This window comes from Sinocyclocheilus anshuiensis, unplaced genomic scaffold (assembly GCF_001515605.1).
Source record: "Sinocyclocheilus anshuiensis isolate Anshui unplaced genomic scaffold, SAMN03320099.WGS_v1.1 scaffold179, whole genome shotgun sequence".
In the NCBI taxonomy this organism is placed as follows: Eukaryota; Metazoa; Chordata; class Actinopteri; order Cypriniformes; family Cyprinidae; genus Sinocyclocheilus; species Sinocyclocheilus anshuiensis.
Genome location: NW_015549577.1, coordinates 547212 through 567595, shown reverse-complemented (window position 1 = coordinate 567595; position 20384 = coordinate 547212). Strand labels below are relative to the sequence as shown.

The 20384-nt window shown below is 37.6% G+C and overlaps 2 protein-coding genes across 8 annotated transcripts in view; one reads left to right on the top strand and one right to left on the bottom strand.

The window, feature by feature from the left end:
* Positions 1-4257, top strand: part of LOC107657514 (PTB domain-containing engulfment adapter protein 1-like) — a 69325-nt gene extending 65068 nt beyond the window's left edge. For 6 of the 7 annotated variants that reach the window (XM_016445623.1, XM_016445626.1, XM_016445625.1 and 3 more), the window contains 4 exons: positions 177-401; positions 1497-1629; positions 1781-1875; positions 3480-4257. In XM_016445623.1, the coding sequence (XP_016301109.1) occupies positions 177-401; positions 1497-1629; positions 1781-1875; positions 3480-3551 (525 nt within the window). In that variant the 3' untranslated portion in view covers positions 3552-4257. The remainder of the gene's footprint in view (positions 1-176; positions 402-1496; positions 1630-1780; positions 1876-3479) is intronic. The other variant, XM_016445629.1, reaches the window with a different exon arrangement.
* A 1459-nt stretch (positions 4258-5716) lies between these two features.
* LOC107657512 (collagen alpha-2(V) chain-like) overlaps positions 5717-20384 on the bottom strand; it is a 29662-nt gene continuing 14994 nt past the window's right edge. Inside the window, exons 9-54 of the mRNA XM_016445620.1 lie at positions 20216-20260; positions 20070-20123; positions 18993-19046; positions 18847-18900; positions 18704-18757; positions 17033-17086; positions 16785-16829; positions 16575-16628; positions 16411-16455; positions 16264-16317; positions 16003-16101; positions 15861-15905; positions 15636-15734; positions 15404-15457; positions 15136-15243; positions 14980-15033; positions 14799-14897; positions 14634-14687; positions 14442-14540; positions 14314-14367; positions 14096-14149; positions 13913-13966; positions 13762-13815; positions 13597-13641; positions 13407-13505; positions 12178-12285; positions 12041-12094; positions 11563-11616; positions 11420-11473; positions 11271-11324; positions 11051-11158; positions 10905-10958; positions 10775-10828; positions 10518-10679; positions 10337-10444; positions 9997-10104; positions 9848-9901; positions 9663-9761; positions 9510-9563; positions 9294-9401; positions 9074-9127; positions 8884-8991; positions 8500-8806; positions 7518-7699; positions 7094-7336; positions 5717-6512 (exon numbers count right to left, since the gene is read on the bottom strand). Of these exons, the coding sequence (XP_016301106.1) occupies positions 6366-6512; positions 7094-7336; positions 7518-7699; positions 8500-8806; positions 8884-8991; positions 9074-9127; positions 9294-9401; positions 9510-9563; positions 9663-9761; positions 9848-9901; positions 9997-10104; positions 10337-10444; positions 10518-10679; positions 10775-10828; positions 10905-10958; positions 11051-11158; positions 11271-11324; positions 11420-11473; positions 11563-11616; positions 12041-12094; positions 12178-12285; positions 13407-13505; positions 13597-13641; positions 13762-13815; positions 13913-13966; positions 14096-14149; positions 14314-14367; positions 14442-14540; positions 14634-14687; positions 14799-14897; positions 14980-15033; positions 15136-15243; positions 15404-15457; positions 15636-15734; positions 15861-15905; positions 16003-16101; positions 16264-16317; positions 16411-16455; positions 16575-16628; positions 16785-16829; positions 17033-17086; positions 18704-18757; positions 18847-18900; positions 18993-19046; positions 20070-20123; positions 20216-20260 (3858 nt within the window). The 3' untranslated portion in view covers positions 5717-6365. The remainder of the gene's footprint in view (positions 6513-7093; positions 7337-7517; positions 7700-8499; positions 8807-8883; positions 8992-9073; positions 9128-9293; positions 9402-9509; positions 9564-9662; positions 9762-9847; positions 9902-9996; positions 10105-10336; positions 10445-10517; positions 10680-10774; positions 10829-10904; positions 10959-11050; positions 11159-11270; positions 11325-11419; positions 11474-11562; positions 11617-12040; positions 12095-12177; positions 12286-13406; positions 13506-13596; positions 13642-13761; positions 13816-13912; positions 13967-14095; positions 14150-14313; positions 14368-14441; positions 14541-14633; positions 14688-14798; positions 14898-14979; positions 15034-15135; positions 15244-15403; positions 15458-15635; positions 15735-15860; positions 15906-16002; positions 16102-16263; positions 16318-16410; positions 16456-16574; positions 16629-16784; positions 16830-17032; positions 17087-18703; positions 18758-18846; positions 18901-18992; positions 19047-20069; positions 20124-20215; positions 20261-20384) is intronic.

Below are 20384 nucleotides of genomic sequence, written 5' to 3'. Positions count from 1 at the left end.
TCAGTAGAGTGCACCTAATTGCCGTTCACCATTCTGTTAATTAGCTGCATGCAAAACAGATATCAGCTATGCCTAAAAAGACCTCTTCTAAACTCATGAGCTTTTCCTTTTTTAAGAAAAGAAAACATACAGTGAAACTAGAACACTAGTGCTGACTAGTTCTGATCTTTCCACAGCTTCTTCACATTAACTCTTCTAATGATGCCTATATGCTTCAGAGACCCTCATCTCTCTTCTGGTGTCACAACGTGACTTCATTCTCGTGCCTCGAAATTTCTTCTGTTACACTAACGCCAATGAGCTCACCTGACTCTAACCTTTCTGCTGGTCTTCTGACTCCTCCACCTGCTAAACCAGCTTTGTCAAAGTTTCCCAGTGGAGCCAGTGTTCCTCACCCTCCTGTTAAGCACTTTTCTGTTTACACTTTCTCTCTTTGTAGTATTGGTTGTTGGTTTCAGTTGTTTTCGCTAAGTTTTGCCCTCAGATTTTAAAGGCTAGTTCACACTGCCCCAACAAACGCATACACTAGATTCCAGCGGTTGATGGGTTTTGTTGGATCGGTGTGTTTACCCTGTTGGTGTTTGTTTGGGGCAGTGTGAACCAGCATTAAGTGGTCATGAATTTTGTCATTTTACTTCTGTAATTTGAAATATTTCCAAATGAAATTGTGATATTTAGCGAGGGGGAAAGGTAGAGCTTTTTATCATTTTGAAGTTGATTGGATCATGAAAAGGTTGAGAAAATGGAATTCTTAGAATCAGCGAAGTAAATTTAGTTCAGAAGTTGAGCTTTAATTCAACTGAATCAATTAAATTCAACTTTAATTCTCTGAGTTGAGAATTATTTTATTTATTTTGAATTTTCTTTTTTAAGGCTGGTATATATTTAATTTTTTTAAATGTTCTTATTAAAAATATATATTTTTATGACTCACTGATTAAGAAATACATATGTAATTATTGATTTATATATAATGGAATAATGCATACAACACAACACACAAAAACACCAAGAATGTGAATGGGTCTAGATTCATTCATTCATTTCATTCATTCACTCATGCACAAAAACACTTGGAATGTAAATCGGGTCAATTTTTATTTATTTTATTATATTTTATTTATGTTTTTATTAAAGATATTTTTGACTCACTGATTAAAAAATACAAATGTAATTATTAATTTATTTTTTTGAATAATGCACACAATGAAACATACACAAAAACACTTTGAATGTGAATAGGGTCAATATTCATTCATTCATTCATTCATTCATTCAAAGCACACAATGAAACTTCCACAAAAACATTTGTGAATTGGGGCTATTTTGATTTCGTGTTGACTTCAATGTTATAAATAAATAGTATGTTGTATAATGTGGTATAATGTAATATACTCTAATATGCACTTTATTCTTAAGTTTTAATATATGATAATGGTTTTCAAGTGAGTGATTCTTCACATTGCTCGTACTTCACGCATAATTCACATTTGCAGGGAAGCAGCATGTCCTCGAAGACGCCCACTGACATATTTGACATGGCTCCATTTTCTCCAATGACCCCATTGGTTCCATTACCAGCAAGTAATGGCTCGGCCCCTCCACCCCCTGCAAGGCCTACAGAGATTAGTAAGTTGTCTTTTTTTCCCCTTTTTCTTTACCAAAAGAAATGTTGGCTCATTCGGCCAAAAGATCAGTTTGCATAGGCTTATATATTATGGATGTTAGCTTCAGTGGCCTGTAAAATGAAGGGGAAAAAGACTGTCCTTTTCTTCTTCAGGCAGAGACCTGTTTGGTGCAGAGCCATTTGACCCTTTCACCTGCGGGGCAGCTGACTTTCCTCCTGACATCCAGTCCAAGCTGGATGAAATGCAGGTGATTGCATGTCTGTGAATTATTAGCAAATGGACTGGTGTAAATGAGCAGCTAATGGAGCTGATGGAACTGCTGCAGTTGTGAAGATTCTCTCAGTACAGAAGGGAATAATATGATGATTATATTTGGTTTTATGTTCATTTTGGATTTGACTTGAGAGTGCTATACTGTTTGTAGATGGCAAACTTTCAAGAGAACTGCTAAGCTTGCTTTTTTACGTATGCATTGAACCTGATTAAAATAGACTAACATGCAGTAAATTTTGCATACAGAGCAGTTACTTGAAATATTTATGTCATTTTCCAGTTTTGCTTAACTAACAACCTCAATTTTCTGTATTTTTGCTCTTTCTGCTTGCAGTGGCCTGTAAAATGAAGGGGAAAAAGACTGTCCTTTTCTTCTTCAGGCAGAGACCTGTTTGGTGCAGAGCCATTTGACCCTTTCACCTGCGGGGCAGCTGACTTTCCTCCTGACATCCAGTCCAAGCTGGATGAAATGCAGGTGATTGCATGTCTGTGAATTATTAGCAAATGGACTGGTGTAAATGAGCAGCTAATGGAGCTGATGGAACTGCTGCAGTTGTGAAGATTCTCTCAGTACAGAAGGGAATAATATGATGATTATATTTGGTTTTATGTTCATTTTGGATTTGACTTGAGAGTGCTATACTGTTTGTAGATGGCAAACTTTCAAGAGAACTGCTAAGCTTGCTTTTTTACGTATGCATTGAACCTGATTAAAATAGACTAACATGCAGTAAATTTTGCATACAGAGCAGTTACTTGAAATATTTATATCATTTTCCAGTTTTGCTTAACTAACAACCTCAATTTTCTGTATTTTTGCTCTCTTTCTGCTTGCAGCGGCAAAGATGGTTTGTATTTTAAGGAAATTAGATTTTTTTTCAGATGACATATTGGTCTGTTTTATAGGGATAGTTTATCCAAACATGAAAATTCTGTCTCATTTATACTTCTCTTATGGATACATTGAAAATAAATGGTGACTGATTTCCACAAACTGTGTGCATAGACTTGTGCACAATATGTCAAGACTTCTAAAGCCATGCAGAAGTTTCATTTGAGGTACAAACCAAGTTTTTGAATCAGTTGTTATTGACAATATGCAAATATGCACATATTCAAATCGCCTAAATGAGATTTGAGAACTATGGCAGATGATTTCCATTGAATCATGGGTTAAATTTCAATCTGTTATGTCATAAAACTTTGAATATTATGCACAAATCTTATATCATGCTGGAGCTTTATGGCACCTGGTCGCCATTCACTTTCATTGTATGGCTAAATGTCTCCATTTGTGTTCCATGGGACAACGTGATGGTGATTAAATGATGAAAACATTTTTAATTTTTAGATGAACTATCCCTGTAAATGTCTCTACGATAAATTATTTACACTTACTTTAAGCTCTGTGTCATTTTCTTCTTCCGCATGCCCTGCTTAAAAAAAAGGCTTTTTACTTATTAAACAGATTTGTATAAATGTAGAATGTGGTTGCGTATTATTTGAAATAAACTTGCATGCATTTCACTGTTTAAAGGATTCATTCTAATAGTGTTTGTATTTTTTTTTCCTCTCCAGGAGGGGTTCAAAATGGGACTAACAGTAGAGGGCACTGTCTTTTCCCTTGATCCACTAGAAGGGCGCTGCTGATGCCAAGAAGAAAGTTTTGTCACTTTCATGTTAAACCATTTGTATTAAAGTGCCAAACTCGGGTTTACAGTCGAGATGGCAATGTCTTACCTTACGTTTTTATGTATTTGCATTATACAAAAAGTATATTGAGAAATCTGAAGCAGTAGATCAATATTTTTGTAAGAACTAAAAAAAAAAAAAAACTAGTAATGTAGTTTTAACACCCCTTGCTTGTACAGGCATTGAAGGATGTAGGAAGTATGTCCAATTGCACAGTCTGTGTCGAAGTTTCATAACTGTTCAAAGGCAAATTCTTTAAGCTTATGTTACACATACAAGCTACTGTTTTTAATCTGTTTGGCATATTACAAATCATAAACACATACAACATTATCATTATGGAGAGTTCCCTTTGTTATATTTTAACTTTATTTTTAACACTTAATGCGGTACCATACATCATAATAACATTCCTTTTGTATCAAATCTCATGTACAATTATGATATTGTTTTTGTTAATAGCAATGGATACATTAAAATACAGTATGTTTTAACTGAACAGCAGTTAAATTGTAGGACTGGACTATTTCCACATTAACATGTACTTGTATTGCAGCTTAATTTTATATTATATATTTTAGTATACTCTTGCACAAGGAAGCACTTTGAAAGAGCTCTGTTCATGCATTATTGTTAATTCAGCATTATTTTAGCCTTTGCTGTTGTAGTCATTAAAAGAAACCGGTACATATTCTCTGTGTAAGTCATGTATTGTAACATGTCTTTCTTAGACCATTACTTGCATTAAATAAGAGACCTTGTATGAATTGTATTTATTTATTTATTTTTTTGCTGTAGTGTTCAAGTAATTTATTTCAAGTCGCAGATAATGTATTGAAAATACAATGTCAAGAGATAGTAATATTACAGTAAAATGGTCATTATGTACTTGAGTACCATTCATTTACCATTAAATTAAACGTTTTAAAATTTACTCTTAAAATTAGTATAAAAGCTTAAAATGTTTGTTTTTCACGCTATATTTCATAATGATGGTTCAGAATCTAATTTGGCTCAATCATGTAATCTTCTGTGTACTGTTCATAAGTGTGTCTTTCTGAAGAGCACCGCAAATTGGTGTGCGTTACTTCATTCTTCTTCCATCGGTGCTCTGGTAGCTGCTCTTTCCCATCCTTTGTATGTTCAACAAAAGTGTTTTTCCGTTCATAGTAGTGCTGCACCTAGATGTGTCATATTTCAATCAGTGCAATTGTTGTAGAAACCTGTAGAAAGCCTGTCTGAGGAACATGTATGCAAGGCATAATAATATAACATTCAAACAGGATTCATAAAAGCACACTTTTTGTTCAGTAAATACCCATTTTTATGATTCCCCCAAAATACTAGTATAACAAGCAATATAACGAGCAGTCTTCGCTATAGGTGTTTACAGTTCTGATCATATTTGACGATTATTTTAGTCAAATATTTTTAACATACAGAAAGGACCATATTTTAACAATATTTGTTAAAACCATTTTTAAAATATTTTAAACTAATATTATCCCTGCCATTTCTTACTGTTTACTCAAAGCATAAAAATAATTTTAAAAAAGAATAATAAAAAACATTCCGACAGGTTTTAACAAAATTGCATAAATCACTCTAGCAACTTACAGAGGATATAATGAAGCAAAGCAATATCATACATTTTTATTAATTAAAAATATATTTTCATGCTTAAAAGGTGAGGAAAGAAACAAGTATCTTCAAAATTCAAGAAAAAAAGAAGAAATATTGTTTTGATTGATTCAATAAAATGATAAATGTTACTGAGGATATGTTTAATTTGCAAGCAAATACATGAGATTAGTTTCAAATCCATACCAAATGGCTTAAAAGAGTTCTAAAATAGGATAAAATAATAATAATAAAAGAAGAAAAAGTGCAAGAATGATAAGTATACCTGCATGCTTTAGAAAATATGACATTGTAAAAATTGTCAATGCTGCAGCTAATTTAATTGCACCAGCATTTTATTTTACTACATTGTGCCTTTTACCTTTACAAAAGCATTTAAAATGTAGACCTAATGGACAAAAAAAAAAAAAAAAAACTGCATTGCCCTTGGTTTTCATTTTGGGAAAGAGAAATAATAATGCACCTTTTAGCAATTAAGAGTCTCAGATGCATTTCATTTTATTTGCATTTCCTTACTCTGTATTGTACCTTTTGATGAGAGAAATACAATCAGTCGTACAGCTCCTTATCAGGATTCACGTACAGCGAGTCTGTTGTCAGCTTTTGCCGGTTTATAGAAACGAGGTAGCTTGCACTAATGAATCACTGTTTTCATCTTTAATTGTAAGTTAGGTTTGAAAGTAATTACAAAGTGAATCTACAAGAGTACAGTTTTAGGAGTCAAAATACACTCAACTGAATGCAAACTTCCTCTATAGCACCATTTTTGTGTAAAAATAATAATACATTAAACATACTGTAAGGAAAACAGGCAAATCCAAATCGTTTTAAGTGTTGGTACAGTGTGTAACATCATTATGGTGTTATCTGCAATGGCCATCTCAATTTAAAACAGCAGTTGATGAATAGTCTTGTAGTATAAAAATTCAGTTAAATTGAATTTCTAATTTCGAAGGGATCAATCTGTAAAAAACTTATGGAGCGGTTGTTTTCTTGAAACGCTTGGAAGGCACAATAAATATTTCGCTACAGGGCCAGAAAAGTCCCATGCTCTGTATGTACAAGGCTGATCTTGTCAGCAGTCACTTTAAGAGTCTCAGGAATCTCTTCAATGCATGGCTACTCCTTGATTCACAAGAAGCACACAGGCCCAATATCAATGCCAAACTCCTGATCTGAACCTCCAATGTCCACAGGTGCAATATCCACAATAGGTAGTCTTGCTGTTTTCTGCGTCCTGTATTCAAACACTGTCTTGCCCCACCTACCATTTGCTTGCTGTGAAGAGAAAGACATCCATTTAGGTTCGTATGGGCGCACTTGTAATATCTTATGGACTACTGATACTGTATGTGTATGTGTGTTAAATCTAACTTAAATCCCCCCTTTTGGCTCTGTTCTAAAACCTAGAGAGCTGTCTGCATAGACTGCATCATATGTATGCTCCCAACATGAAGACTGTTTCACAAGGTAAGCTGTAAGATACCTCATTTTGGATGAATTCTAGAGCAGAAATACATAAATCCTTAACGGACAAGACTGTCACTACTGCATTGGGACATTAAAGTGAGAGAAATGCTGATAACGTATAATTAAATTACAAAAAGTTTGTACTGTGTATTTTTATGCATAGTATAGTGTTGTTAGCTTAGCAACATGCTAAAATAAACTAGTGCTGTTTGTATTGATGCACAAGGTTGCTTTCCATGCAGAGTGTTCCAAATCTGATCCTCACTTATAAGGTTACATTTTGAGTTAGGCTTCCTTAAAAAATGTAGGCAGTAGAGAGCAAGACAGATCACTAGGTTTTGAAACAAGGCTTGTGCCTTTATACAAATGATGTATTGCGGGGTACTTACTGAGCAGCTGTCCTCAAGGACAGTGTATCTAAAGCGGTTATTTCCCTCAGCTTTGAGCTCAAGATCATTTGAAGCTTTGAGGATGACTGCTTTCTTGAGGTTTCCAGTTGATTCATCCTTGTAGCCCACAGTGTTCTTGCAGTGGTAAGTGATGGTTTGTGATGCCTCTTTGGAGAGCAGACGGATGAAAGTCATCTGAACTGTGACAGTGTTGGCCGGCTGGTCTTTATTCCCATAAGTGAACTTAACAAAGATACAAAACAAAATAAATAATAGGCACATACAGTTTTATGTGATAGATAAGTCTGTTACTCAATGCCATACTAAGTTATTTTGTATTCTAAGTATTGTAGTACTAACTGACCTCACACAATTTACACGATTAAACAAAATTATTTTCTTAAGAGTTCCTCAACATGCTTACATATGTTCCTCCATTCATATTGGCTCCAAACCACACAGGTTTACTTCCTGGGGAACTCCACCATGACTTCTGGGGGATGCTGGAGGGTATTGCGGAGATGCATGTCTCTCCAGTGTCCATATTGCAATGAATTTTAATGGCATCCTCTGCACTGCCCTGGTTTGGATCCACCCAGTATTCACCTATGATGTAGGGATGAAACATTTAAGTTTGTTTGATTTCAACTGTTAATATTACAGTAAATATTAATACTGTTAGTAAAACAACAACTTTTATTCCTGTTCACACAAATTCTGATTACAGTAGTAGATTATTGATTAATAAAGACTTATTTTCATGTGGCTTCTTGCACAATACTATGTCGTGACCTCAAACATTTTTTACCATGGTGCATGATTTGTAAACTAATACATTTTGATGTTTGCCTTAAATAATCAGCTCCATATCTAAAGCTTTTCTGATGTAGTAAACTTGCTTGGTAGCTCACCTGGTACATTGCACTTGCAATGCGGAGCATTCAAGAGCGAGTCCCATGAAAAATGAGTCACTATAAAAGACCTCAAACACTTGTAGAAGCACACTCAAATGCCATGGTTGCTCCAGCAAATGTATTTTTATCTCCCATTTGCTTTCGTTAACACTATTGCATAGGTTTACGCTAAGGATTATATAGGTGGTACATTATTTTCATTAACCTTTTAGCGCCACTCCCCAGAGATTTCCTTTCAGAAGTCTGTTTGGATAAATTGGATAATTGGATAAAACTGTTTTTAGTGCCACTCACTAGACATCTCACTTTAAAATTGTCACGAAACATGCAAGATATTAACATAATATAATTTTTCATAAATGTCACCACAGGCACGTTTTTTTCCAATGAGCTTGAGTTGGTATATTTAGGATACTGATTTGTCAGTGGCCTACTTCATACAGTTGGTTATAATGAATTACCTGCCTGTGCAATACCCTAAATTTAACTTACCACTCTTTTTTTGAGGGTAGCATTGTCTCAAGTCCTCACAAGTTCTGGCAGGATGCTTTCTACTACCATCAGGGCTACGCATGCTGTCAATCTGGTTGTTCAGAGCCTTCAAAGTAGCCTGAACTCCAGGATCACCTTGGAACACGCTTGTTGAGTTACTCTTGGGAAGAGCCTCATCCTCATTGAACTCTGGGGGAGGAGGACCAGCATCATAATCTTGAGGCCCACCAAACAGATCTTCCAAAGCTGCAGTGGGAGGTCCAGGAGGTCCAGGAGGTCCAGGTTGGCCAGGTTCTCCGGGAGGTCCCTAATCATGATGACACAAAAATAAGTGGATGTCTTAAGTTTTAATGCTATGTGAAGTGGCAGGAAAGTTTAACTTGCCTCTGGTCCAATATCACCACTAAATCCTCTTGAACCAGGAGGTCCCATAGGTCCAGGCTGTCCAATGTACCCTTCCTTTCCTGGTGGCCCAATGGGCCCAGGAGGTCCCTGTGAGACAAATTGTTTATTTCATGTCAATCACCATTTGACTAGTTGTAAATCATTCACATTAAACAAGTTGAAAGCATACCCTTTGTCCACTTGGACCAAAGATGCCTGGAGCTCCCTGTTCTCCAGTTGTGCCCTAAAAATGAAGTGAATGTAAAATGTTACGATGGAAAAATTCTATTGAAAAATATATTGCGTGATATTCTATATTTAATGAATTACACGGCTCAAGCAAAATATGGAGGCTTTGAAATAACTTTTTTTTTTCTTTGAACCTAGAGGGGATCTTTGTTATAACTTACAGGTGGTCCAGGAAGACCTTGTAAGCCTGCAAATCCTCTATGTCCCTTCTGTCCTCTCTCTCCATGGTCACCCACATCTCCCTTATCTCCTCTTGGTCCTTGCGGTCCCTTAAAGAGTTGGAAATGGAGCATTGTATAGTTGTTTTGATTTGCAACTTTAAGGTAATTGGAGCCTTTCTAATAATGCCATATTGTGTAATGTCATAGGTTTCCTACTATGAGTCCTCGTTTTCCAGCAGAACCTGGAGGGCCAGAAGGTCCTTTTGAACCCTGCCAAGACAGCATGAAGAAAACATGAGCCAAAATGCATTCTAGTATATATTAAATTATAGATATTATAGATATACTGTATATAAATATGAGACTTACAGGCTCTCCTCTCTTTCCAATTCCTCCGACAGGACCGGGGGAACCAGGTGGTCCTGTAGATCCAGTCGCACCCTCTGGGCCTGGATCTCCTCGATCACCCTTTAAAAATTAAGCAGCTTTTGTAAGATTGGCATAGCTTGAATTTAAGTTTTGGACATGGGTCATTTGATGGTTTTAGGTCTCACCTGGGCTCCTATGACACCTTCCTTTCCTGGTGGGCCGTCAGACCCAGCAGGTCCCTAATAATCAAAACCAAAAATTGGTATTTATTGTGCCAAGTAACTCTAGTCAATACAAATTTAATTATCTAACAATTATATTAAATATATTTTACATCAGGTCCAGGATCCCCCCGAGGTCCATTAGCACCAGGCAATCCAACTGAGCCAGGAGGTCCTTTGTCTCCTGGGGCTCCTGATGTGCCCTGTTTTCCTGGAGGACCCTACATGAGTCATGAGCAAGCAGATTAGTGGAGGTCTTTAAAAAAAAAAAAAGTAAACTCAGATGTAATTTAGTACAATATGTACACCATAGGGAACAGTAAGTACTTGAGGCAAATTTCAGTTTCTATTCAGTATTTATTTACTATTTTAATATTTCAGCATGTAACAACAAAATGTATTTATTTATTTATTTAATTATTTAATTCTGAATGTTTTGTAATGGATACTGACAGCTGGCCCAGGGAGTCCTGGCATTCCACGTTCTCCTCTTTGACCAGGAAGGCCTACAATTCCTCTTTGCCCCGTTGTTCCAGCAGGACCTGGTGGACCATCAGGTCCCTAATGGAAATAACCGTTAAGATTCTGTTTTTACACTTTAGTATTTCACCTGAGAAACATCTGGTGCACTTACTGGTGGTCCATCTTCTCCAGAATCTCCTTTGTCTCCAGGGCTTCCAGCAGGCCCAGGGAGACCTCTCTCTCCCTGGCGTCCTGGGGGTCCATGGTCTCCTCGAAGACCAGGAGGACCCTCTTTTCCAGGAAGACCAAGTGGACCTGGTTCACCAATAGGACCCTAAGAAAATACATTTTAAATAAAACTTTCAAATGTTTTGAATTTTCATAATTTCTGATTTGTGATTGTGAACCTCTGTAGTCCATGCAACATACCGTTGGACCAGGTGGGCCAACTCTTCCAGCAGATCCAGGGAAACCTGTTGGGCCCTAAACATTAAGGTTTGTTAACTGACTAGCCATTAAAAATGCATGATACAGTATTGGTTATCACAACTATACTCACAGGTGCCCCCTGTGTTCCTCTACCACCCTTTGGTCCAGCCACACCAATATTACCCTGTAGTCACACATATTAAGAAGGAGATTATTAATTCACTAGCATCTTCATAGCATCTTCTGAAAACCATTTTTATGCAAGTGTTTTGTCACCTGTGGCCCTGGAGGACCAGCCAATCCTTGAGGGCCAGGAGATCCAGCATCACCCTTTTGTCCAGGCTCCCCAGGTGGTCCTTTCACACCAGGCTGACCATCAATACCCTGTGGTTTTGAAAGCACACCAGATTCAGAACCAGTTTACTCAATGATCTGAAAAAAGCTTTGCATTTTTGCAACCATGAGTTTTTTGTCAGATTTCAAAATGTATACTTACCGCTGGTCCAACAAAGCCTACAGCACCTATTGGCCCAGGTTCACCACGGGATCCCTTGGTTTTAGCACAAATATTTGTTATTAAATCAATACATTTGGCTAATTTGAAACATTGTTGCCTTCAATGTCACTGGCATTGCTTCAACTCACTGGCATTGCTCTTGATCCTGGAGGTCCAGGTGGTCCCTTAGGGCCTGGTTCTCCCTGTTAAAACACTACTTTAGAATTATGTGGTAGAAGAAAACAATATTACAATAAAATATAGATAATAATATGACAGAAGGTGTGTGTACCTTCTCACCACTTGGACCAGCGGGTCCTGCAGGGCCAATTGGGCCTGTCAAACCCTACATGTGAAAGACAACACATCAATATGAGATTATGATCGGGCCTGCTTGAAAAAGTCTTTTACAGTTAATCCTCTGTTCGATTACTAACATGTCTATGTTACATTTGGTTATGCTTGATACTGAGATGTATGCTTTTATCTCAACTTTTGTCAGTTTGAAATGTTTCTTTCAAATTTATGTCACTGAAAATCAATAAGAGATCAATTAAGGCAGTGGTTCTAAACTATTTGTACTGAAGAGAAATGATCAAAATCACAGTAATTCAACAGGAATAGATTAATATCATAGCTAATTTATTTTATTTTTATATTATTTATTTTATTAATTTTTTTTATTTTTGTCATTGGCACCATCAGAATGATTTGCAACCCACCAGTTGATAACCACTCGATTAAGATGTTTTAAAAATACAAATAATTACCCTTGCACCGTCACTTCCAGGAGTGCCCTCTGACCCCTTCTCACCAATAGCTCCCTAAATGTGGGAAAAGGTTAATTAAAGAACTACAAATATAAAAATATCTATGTGCACACTGTAAATCTAATTTTGCTACTCACTCTCTCTCCTTTTGGACCAGGTGGGCCAGATATCCCTCTTTCACCTGGCATTCCCTGCAAACCGGGAGGGCCTAGATCACCTACTGTGCCAGGAGGCCCAGGGCTACCCTACAAAAAATGTAACAGAATGATAAATTAACATTTTAAAAACATTAAAAACAACTTTTGTCTTAACTACATATGTCAGGATTATGAAGTAGCTGCATAGTGTCAGACTTTGTTCCATGTGTTGTGTGTGTTTTCCTCCCCCCATGTGCTCTGTTTATTTTTATGCCCTTATTTGGTCCTTCCCATTCCGGTCCTTATGTTAATTTGTTCCAGGGGTTCCCTGTTTAGTTTATTTGATCCCAGGTGTGTCCCATTAGTTTCTGTGTATTTAAAGTGTGTTCTGCCCTTCATTTCCCGTCTGCTGTTATAAGTCATTTTGTGTCCTCTGTGATTTCCTGTGTTCCTGTGTTCTCAGCTTTGCGTTCATTAAAGACTTTGGAATTTGCTTTACTCCTCGCTCCTTCGTTCCTGTTCTCCCAGTGTGAATCGTGACAGAACAGCGGACCTACAAAACAGTAAGCGGCGCCCCTTCTCCCCATGTTTGTTTTTCGTTTTGAAAGTTTTTTGTTTCCCGTTTGTTTCTCCCCGTGGTATGAGGACCGCCCTGCTGTCAAGCTCGCCGGCCGTGCCATTGTCAAGCCTGCCGGCCGCGGCTCACTCATGCCCGCTGGCCGCTCCGAAGACAAGCCCGCCAGCCGCGCCGTTGTCAAGCCCGCCAGCCGCAGCTCCCACAAGCTCTCTCCAAGTATTTTTTGGGGGAGGGATAGTAGGGCTTCAGCCGTAGAGGGGGGGGCTTGGGCCGTGGCCTCGGAGACTGCTCTGCCATGGCCTCCTGGACTGTCTGATCCACCATGGCTCCCCGAGCTGCCTGCTGCCTGGAATTTGCTTTACTCCTCGTCTCCTTGCTCCTTCGTTCCCGTTCTCCCAGTGTGAATCGTGACACATAGTGAAACTGATGCAGTGTGCTTATTTCTGGGTGTATTCTGTGCTCAATCTACAGTACATTAAGATCCGTCAACAATCTGGGTTGTTGTAGATTAGCACAGAAAATGATTCTGACTCATCTCTTAGATCGTTAAAACAAATACTTGAAATCTGTGGGCCATACTATTCTGAAATAATTTAAACAGATGAAGCATTATTCCTGTGTCTCAGTACTAATAATAGATATTTAGTTTTACCTTTGAGCCATCAGGACCAGGTGCTCCTGGGATACCTTTGGCTCCAGGCAAACCAGAAGGTCCCAGTTCTCCTCTTTCTCCTGGAATCCCACGTTCACCCTGTTAAATGAAATGACTGACCAATGAGGACATGTCTTGACCTCAACAATGTGTGTTTACAGAAGCGTTTTAAGGTAAAACTAGAACTCACCCGTGGTCCAGTTTGGCCTATTGGGCCGCCTTCACCATGAATACCCTTGAGAGAGAGATGAATGTCTGTTTAGCATTGTTTTCTGCCATTTGTCCCATTTGTCTTTTTCATCCATTTTTTCAAGGAATTAATGTTGTACTGTATGTTGAAGTGAACTAACTGTACCTGATCACCAGGTTTTCCTGCCTCTCCAGGAGCACCTGCTGGTCCCGGTAAACCCTGAGAAACAGGTAAGGAGATTGTTCTTATAAAAGAGCCAGATAAATAAGAAAGAAAAAAATTATTTTGAATGATTAAATAGTCATAAATCAAGCACCTGGAAGCCATGCATTCCAGGAGGTCCCTGTTCGCCTCTCTCACCTGCTGGACCCTGAAAATCAAGAAATAAAATCATAGATTGTACTCTAATTGCACTCTTCTAATTGTAAGTTTAATAGCTATACAACACAATAGCAAAAGCAGATGGTTGTGTAATACAGAGACAAAATAGCACACTTACATGTGGACCTGGTGGACCAGCTGGGCCTACTTCTCCATCTTTGCCTGGTGGTCCCTACGAGAAAGTCAGAGTTGAGGGGTAAAGTTCATTTTCATTTAGAACAATGTGATTGCTCGGATGTTCAAAGGTTTTTTGTTTTTTTTGGCATGTTGTTGTGCAGTTACACTCAGTTATTGTGGTGTCAAAAGTAGTTAATACATTTAACTGCTGTAACTCACCCTTTGCCCAGAAACTCCTGCAGATCCCTGCTCACCTGGCTTTCCTGGATCCCCCTAAATTATTGTTCAAATGATAAGTCATGTACTTACAGAGAATATATTAATAAATGAATAAAAATTCCACTCACACTAAAACCCTTTGGGCCTATTGATCCCATAGTTCCAGGAGGGCCTTTTGTTCCAGGTGACCCTGCAGGCCCTGGGCGCCCGTCCTCACCTGGAGCACCCTGTAGAAGGTGAATAGTAACATTTCTTTATTTTCTGTTAAAAATGTGGATATTTTATTCCAGTCATGAATGGAAAACATCAGATAAAGGTACCAGTGGTCCTGGCTTTCCTTCAGCACCCTGAACTCCAGGTGTACCTGTCAAACCCTGAGAAAAAGAGGATGCAAAAAATTAATTAATGATGTATTTGAAGGAGTTGGTGCATTCTTTTCTGACTTTTCTATGATAAAGACACAACACATGAAAAATTTAACTTACCCTTGCGCCTGGTAAACCTGGTTCACCTGTTCTCCCTGGATCTCCAGTAGAGCTTTTAGGACCAGGAGTTCCTGTAATTCCACGGTCACCTTGTGCACCCTTGGATAATTATGAACAAAAGTATTCAGCTAATTAAATTCAACTAGTTGATACTTTGGATTTAATTGAACTCTTTTATTACCTTTGGACCCGGTAAGCCATCTTGACCAGGGAAGCCTCGGTTTCCAGGTGCCCCCTACATTAGACAATAAAAACCCCATGAAAATTGAGGTGGTTTTCTAAATTACATTCATGCAGTCTGCTTTTGTAAAGGCAATAAAAAGAAAACTAGACTCACTCTCTCACCAACAGGTCCGAGTGGGCCAACAGAACCTGGATCCCCTCTGAGCCCGCGTTTTCCCTCTTCTCCCTGAGGTCCGATTACTCCCTGGGCTCCCGGTGGACCCTATTACAAAAAAAATGCATTACACTTAAAGGTAATTTATTTAATTAGAAACCGGTTACTGTTTTTGTAATTATGTTTGATGACATGGTATAGAAATTGCATTCTTCACCTGTGTGAAAAAAGATATATAGGTCTACAGTATTATTCAATCAAAACTTACAGGTTCTCCTTTAGGTCCAGCCTCTCCTTTAAATCCAGGAACACCTACATCTCCCTTAACACAACACAAAACAAAAGACTGGTTTGAGATTCAGTGTTCTTAATTGTTCTTAATGATACACATTTTAGGGCACAAATAGTACATATATTGTAAGCTATTTTACATTATATTAACACAACAAATCTTCAGTCCATAAATGCATATGACACAACATGAGCGAAGAATGCCTTACCCCTTGACCCTTGATCCCAGGCTGTCCAGTGCTTCCCTGAGGTCCTGGTGGGCCAGTTGGGCCCAGCAGACCAACAGGACCCTGAGGACCAGGAGCTCCCTAGAGAAAATGATATTGTGTTAGTTGCCAATTTCTACATTTGTAATCCAATGAAAATTGCAATATTTTAACATTTTTGCTGATTTCCATTAATGTATTACGTAAATAGTTTTTTCTTTAACATACCACTGGGCCTTTGGAACCTGGACCACCGTCAGTGCCCATAGGCCCCTGAAAAATTCATTATCATGCTCAATTTGCATCACAGATTAATAAATTGACTTTGGATCTGTGATCATGTACTACAAATTGACAATCACAAACATACTTGTTGTCCCGGTGGTCCAGATCTTCCTAGATGTCCTGTCTCTCCTCTTTGTCCCTGTGGCCCCTCTGGTCCCCTCACACCTGTAGGTCCTGGTTGACCCTGTATAGCAATTATATTTCTTTTTAATACTAGATTTAACAATGTTTTAAGGTAGTATTAAAGTTCAGCTGAACTATTACAATATATAGGATTAATAGCTATATATGTAAAAATGATACAAAACATATGTATAGGCCCTAGGTCCTTGCTATCATTACCAACCTTCATGCCTGGGGCTCCAGGATACCCTGGGGCACCATTAATTCCCAAAGGACCCTTAAACAATTAAACCATTAGAGATTAGCATCATGAGGTTTGTAGCTGCTTGGTTTGTCACATATTATCCTTTGGTTCATTAAAATCTCTTACCATTGGACCTGGTTTTCCAACATTTCCTTGAGCACCACGCATACCCTGAAATACAAAAGAAAAATATAACCAATAATAATAATAACACTACTCTTATTATACTCAAAAGCTCTTATTAAAGTTATCGGAAAGGTGCTATCACTTATTAATGTTTTTGCTCTCACCGTTGTGCCACTTGGGCCTGGGCGTCCTCTTTCTCCTGGCATTCCCCTGGGTCCCTGCATTTAGCAACAGGCCATTTTAATTTTATTGGAAATAAGGCTAGCATTTGTGGCAGTGTAAGAATGAAGAATGTCTGTTTTTATTTACTGGATTCACATCAGTAATTCTACTTTAATTGAAGTTTGCAATGTATTGGGATGTGGTCTTCTTACCATAGGACCAGGGGCACCCATTGCACCAGGTCCACCAGATTCACCCTAAAATAATAAATAATATATGATGAAAATGTACTTAGAAACATGAAATGGTTAATACAATCATATTTAATATTTGTGTGTATTTATAAATAGACAAATATGAAGCCCTACAGCTCTGCTCTTTTAAAACTTTGTCAATATTAACTGTTAGGGTTTATAGTGAGTGGCTACTTAATAATGAAGTAAAATTGCATAAGGTAAACCTTTGATCCCACAGCTCCACGTTCTCCTTTAAGTCCAGCTAGACCTTGGTGCCCCTGAATTATGAAAGGACATAGCAGGATTATTATTTTGTTAGACTCCAACTAGAAACCTAAAAGTAACAATAGGCAGTGCTGGGGAGTAACTACTCACATGTAACAGAGTTGCGTAATTTAATTACAAAATAAATGTGATTGTAATCTGTTACAGTTACTGAGAAAAAAATGTGTAAATAAATTACAGTTACTTATGAAAACAAAGGGAGTTATATCTGAATATTTTCACACACACACACACACACACACACACACACACACACACACACACACACACACACACACAGACAGATTTAATTGATTTATTTCCCAAAATTAATTGACAGCTCTAAAATATGAGACATCAGTGTTTCAGGAGTTTATGACACAGAATAGGACACACGCTTATTCGATAACTGTTTTATTTTCTATTTGGGTTGATGTATATGCTTTATTTTTTAAGATTAACTGTTTTTTCCAAGGCATTGTTAGATGGCAGTGTTTCCTGACATATTTTCTATGCAAAGATTTGATTTCAAAAACAGTACCATAGCTATTAAACTATATCTTGTTATGATTTTAAATCTGTATTTAACCTCAGAACGACCTCAAAGTAAAAAGATGTGCTAAAGTCTGGGTTTGTGGTGGCTGTGCTATCAAATTAAATGTTTATAATCTTAATTCAAGGATTTTGAAAGTCTGACAGTAACCAGTGTTGAGTACTACTGTAGGGTTAACCCTGCCTGGTTTAAATGTTTGAAAACGATTAACAGTTGAAAACGTTCATTAGAAATTTAGAAAAGTATTCAAAAAGTAATCAAATGTAATCAGTTAAATTACTTTAACAAAGTAATTGAAATAGTTACACTATTTATTGCATTTTAAATAGGGTAACTTGTAATCTGTAACCTATTACATTTCCAAAGTAACCTTCCCAACACTGACAATAGGAATATAATTTTGCACTGGTAACTTCAAAATCATTCTTTGTAAATTCTGCATTCTATTCTAGTATTCATATGAATTGTCTTTTCAACCAAGGGAACTTTGTGCTGAATAGTTGGTTGGTGCTTGTGCAAAATAAGCTGCAATTACTTATTGTCGAACGTGATGATTGTATATTTAGTTTTTTCATATTTTGTGAGTGAAGTCTGACATAGCTTACAGGTATTTCATATGATGTATTGTGATGAATTCAAGACAAAACTGGTGGCCTGGTGGATGATCTGTAAGTAATTCCAAAACAATGATGCTTTGAAAATTGAAATGCACTCAATAAGAGGAAAATAGCACCTTGAAAAGATCCCCAGACCAAGAGAATGAAATTCTCACACTTGACAAAAGTGGGATATAACATTGAGAGAGAGCATATAAAACAGTAAGGTTCACAAATCTGAGACTACTAACAATGCTTCTACTTTGTATTCTTGTCATTTATTGCAAAACGAGTTCACATGGTCAATGTCACAAATTAGCTTATTTGACTAGTGACCTCCAGATTCTTAAAATATTTCTTATTCATTGTTAGTCATATTGTCTTTGTTGTAACTTTTTTAAAGCGCAACCACATTTCAATGAAAAAAAAAAAGCAAAACATGTAAATCTTAAATGAGGCCTAGAGACTAAGAATTTACTCACTCTGAGGCCCTTTAAGCCTGGTGGCCCTGGCGTCCCTGGAAACCCTCTTGCTCCCTGAGTATAAAAGTTATTCAAACATAAAACTAAATGCAAACAATGCCATCAAATGATAAAAGCTGCTAATAAAGAATGGCAATTATTACAGAAGATCCTGGAAATCCCATTTCTCCTGAACTTCCTGAAGTCCCTGCTTCTCCCTGTGACAAAAAAAATAAAAATCAATTTCAGATCCTGTTTAATTTTTCCACATTGCTGTGAGGATTCTCGTGATACAGCATAGAGTACTCACATCTTCACCAGGCTTCCCTGAAGGACCCTCTGGTCCTCTCTGGCCAGCACCACCCTATACAATGCAGAACAGTCATTACTAAAAGATTATTAAACATAAAAACAATGATACATTCTACACATGGAGTGCTCATTTAGTAACAAAACAATGCATTACAACCAGAATCATTTTTGTGACTTAAGTAGTATGATCATGGAATTTATTAGAAAGGCTGAATCTGCAGCATTGAAAGGGGTAATTCAGCTATTAGTCATCTCATTACCTCATAATTGGTGCAGACTCTTAAAGTATATTTAATTCTTAAACAATAAAAACCTGTCTAATAAGTCACTTAAGTTAAAAAAAATTGTTAAGAATAGATCCCGCCGTCTTCTGTGCCTCATAATGTTAAAGCTTTTCTTAGTATAAGGATATGTAACATATAATTTGCAAAAAATTGCAAAAATCATTTGGTTTTGTGATCAGAAGAAAGGTTTTCTGGTAAAACTTTACAATAAGGTATAATTTGTTACCATTAGATAATGCATTAAATAACATTAATTAACAATGAGCAATGGTTAGAGAAACGGACTTTTAACCCAAAGGTCGCGGGTTCGAGTCTCAGTACCGGCAGGAATTGTAGGTGGGGGGAGTAAATGACCAGTGCTCTCTTCCACCTTCAATACCACGACTGAGGTGAGACCCTTGAGCAAGGCACCAAACCCCCAAATGCTCCCCGGGTGCAAAAAATAGCTGCCCACTGCTCAGGGGTTGTGTTCACTGCTGTGTGTATGCACTTGGATGGGTTTAATGCAGAGCACAAATTCCATGTATGGGACACCATCCTTGGCTACAGTATACGTCACGTCATTTCACTTTCACTTATAAAACCACTACAACTATTTATTTTCTTTGATAATGCAAGCAGCCAAAGTTGTGGTTCCCTTTAACAAATGAGCCATGAAAATTGTCTGCGATATGCAAACATCTAGTACTTTTTGAGTTTATCCTGGCTGATGTTTGCTTTGAAATAAAGAGTGTTGTGAAGTCTTTTATAAAGTCTTCACAGGCAGTAGACAATTAATCATGTTCGCTCACCATTGGCCCTGGCTCTCCTACATCACCAGGAGGTCCCTGTGGTCCTGACGCCCCCTAAAGGAAATTGAAAAACATGCTACTGCTGGAAGCCATATTCTTTTAACCTGAAATGTGTAACAAAGATTTCTTATCAAATAAATACTTACTGGTGCTCCATTTGGCCCAGGCGGTCCCCTTGTTCCTGCCTCCCCCTATTGAAAAATAGCTTTGTTACTAGAATAATCACAGAGTGCTTATGAAAGAGCACTTTTTGAGCACAACACAGCACCCAAATCAAATGATGCAATTGTCTCATGCGGTACTACTCCAGCTTAT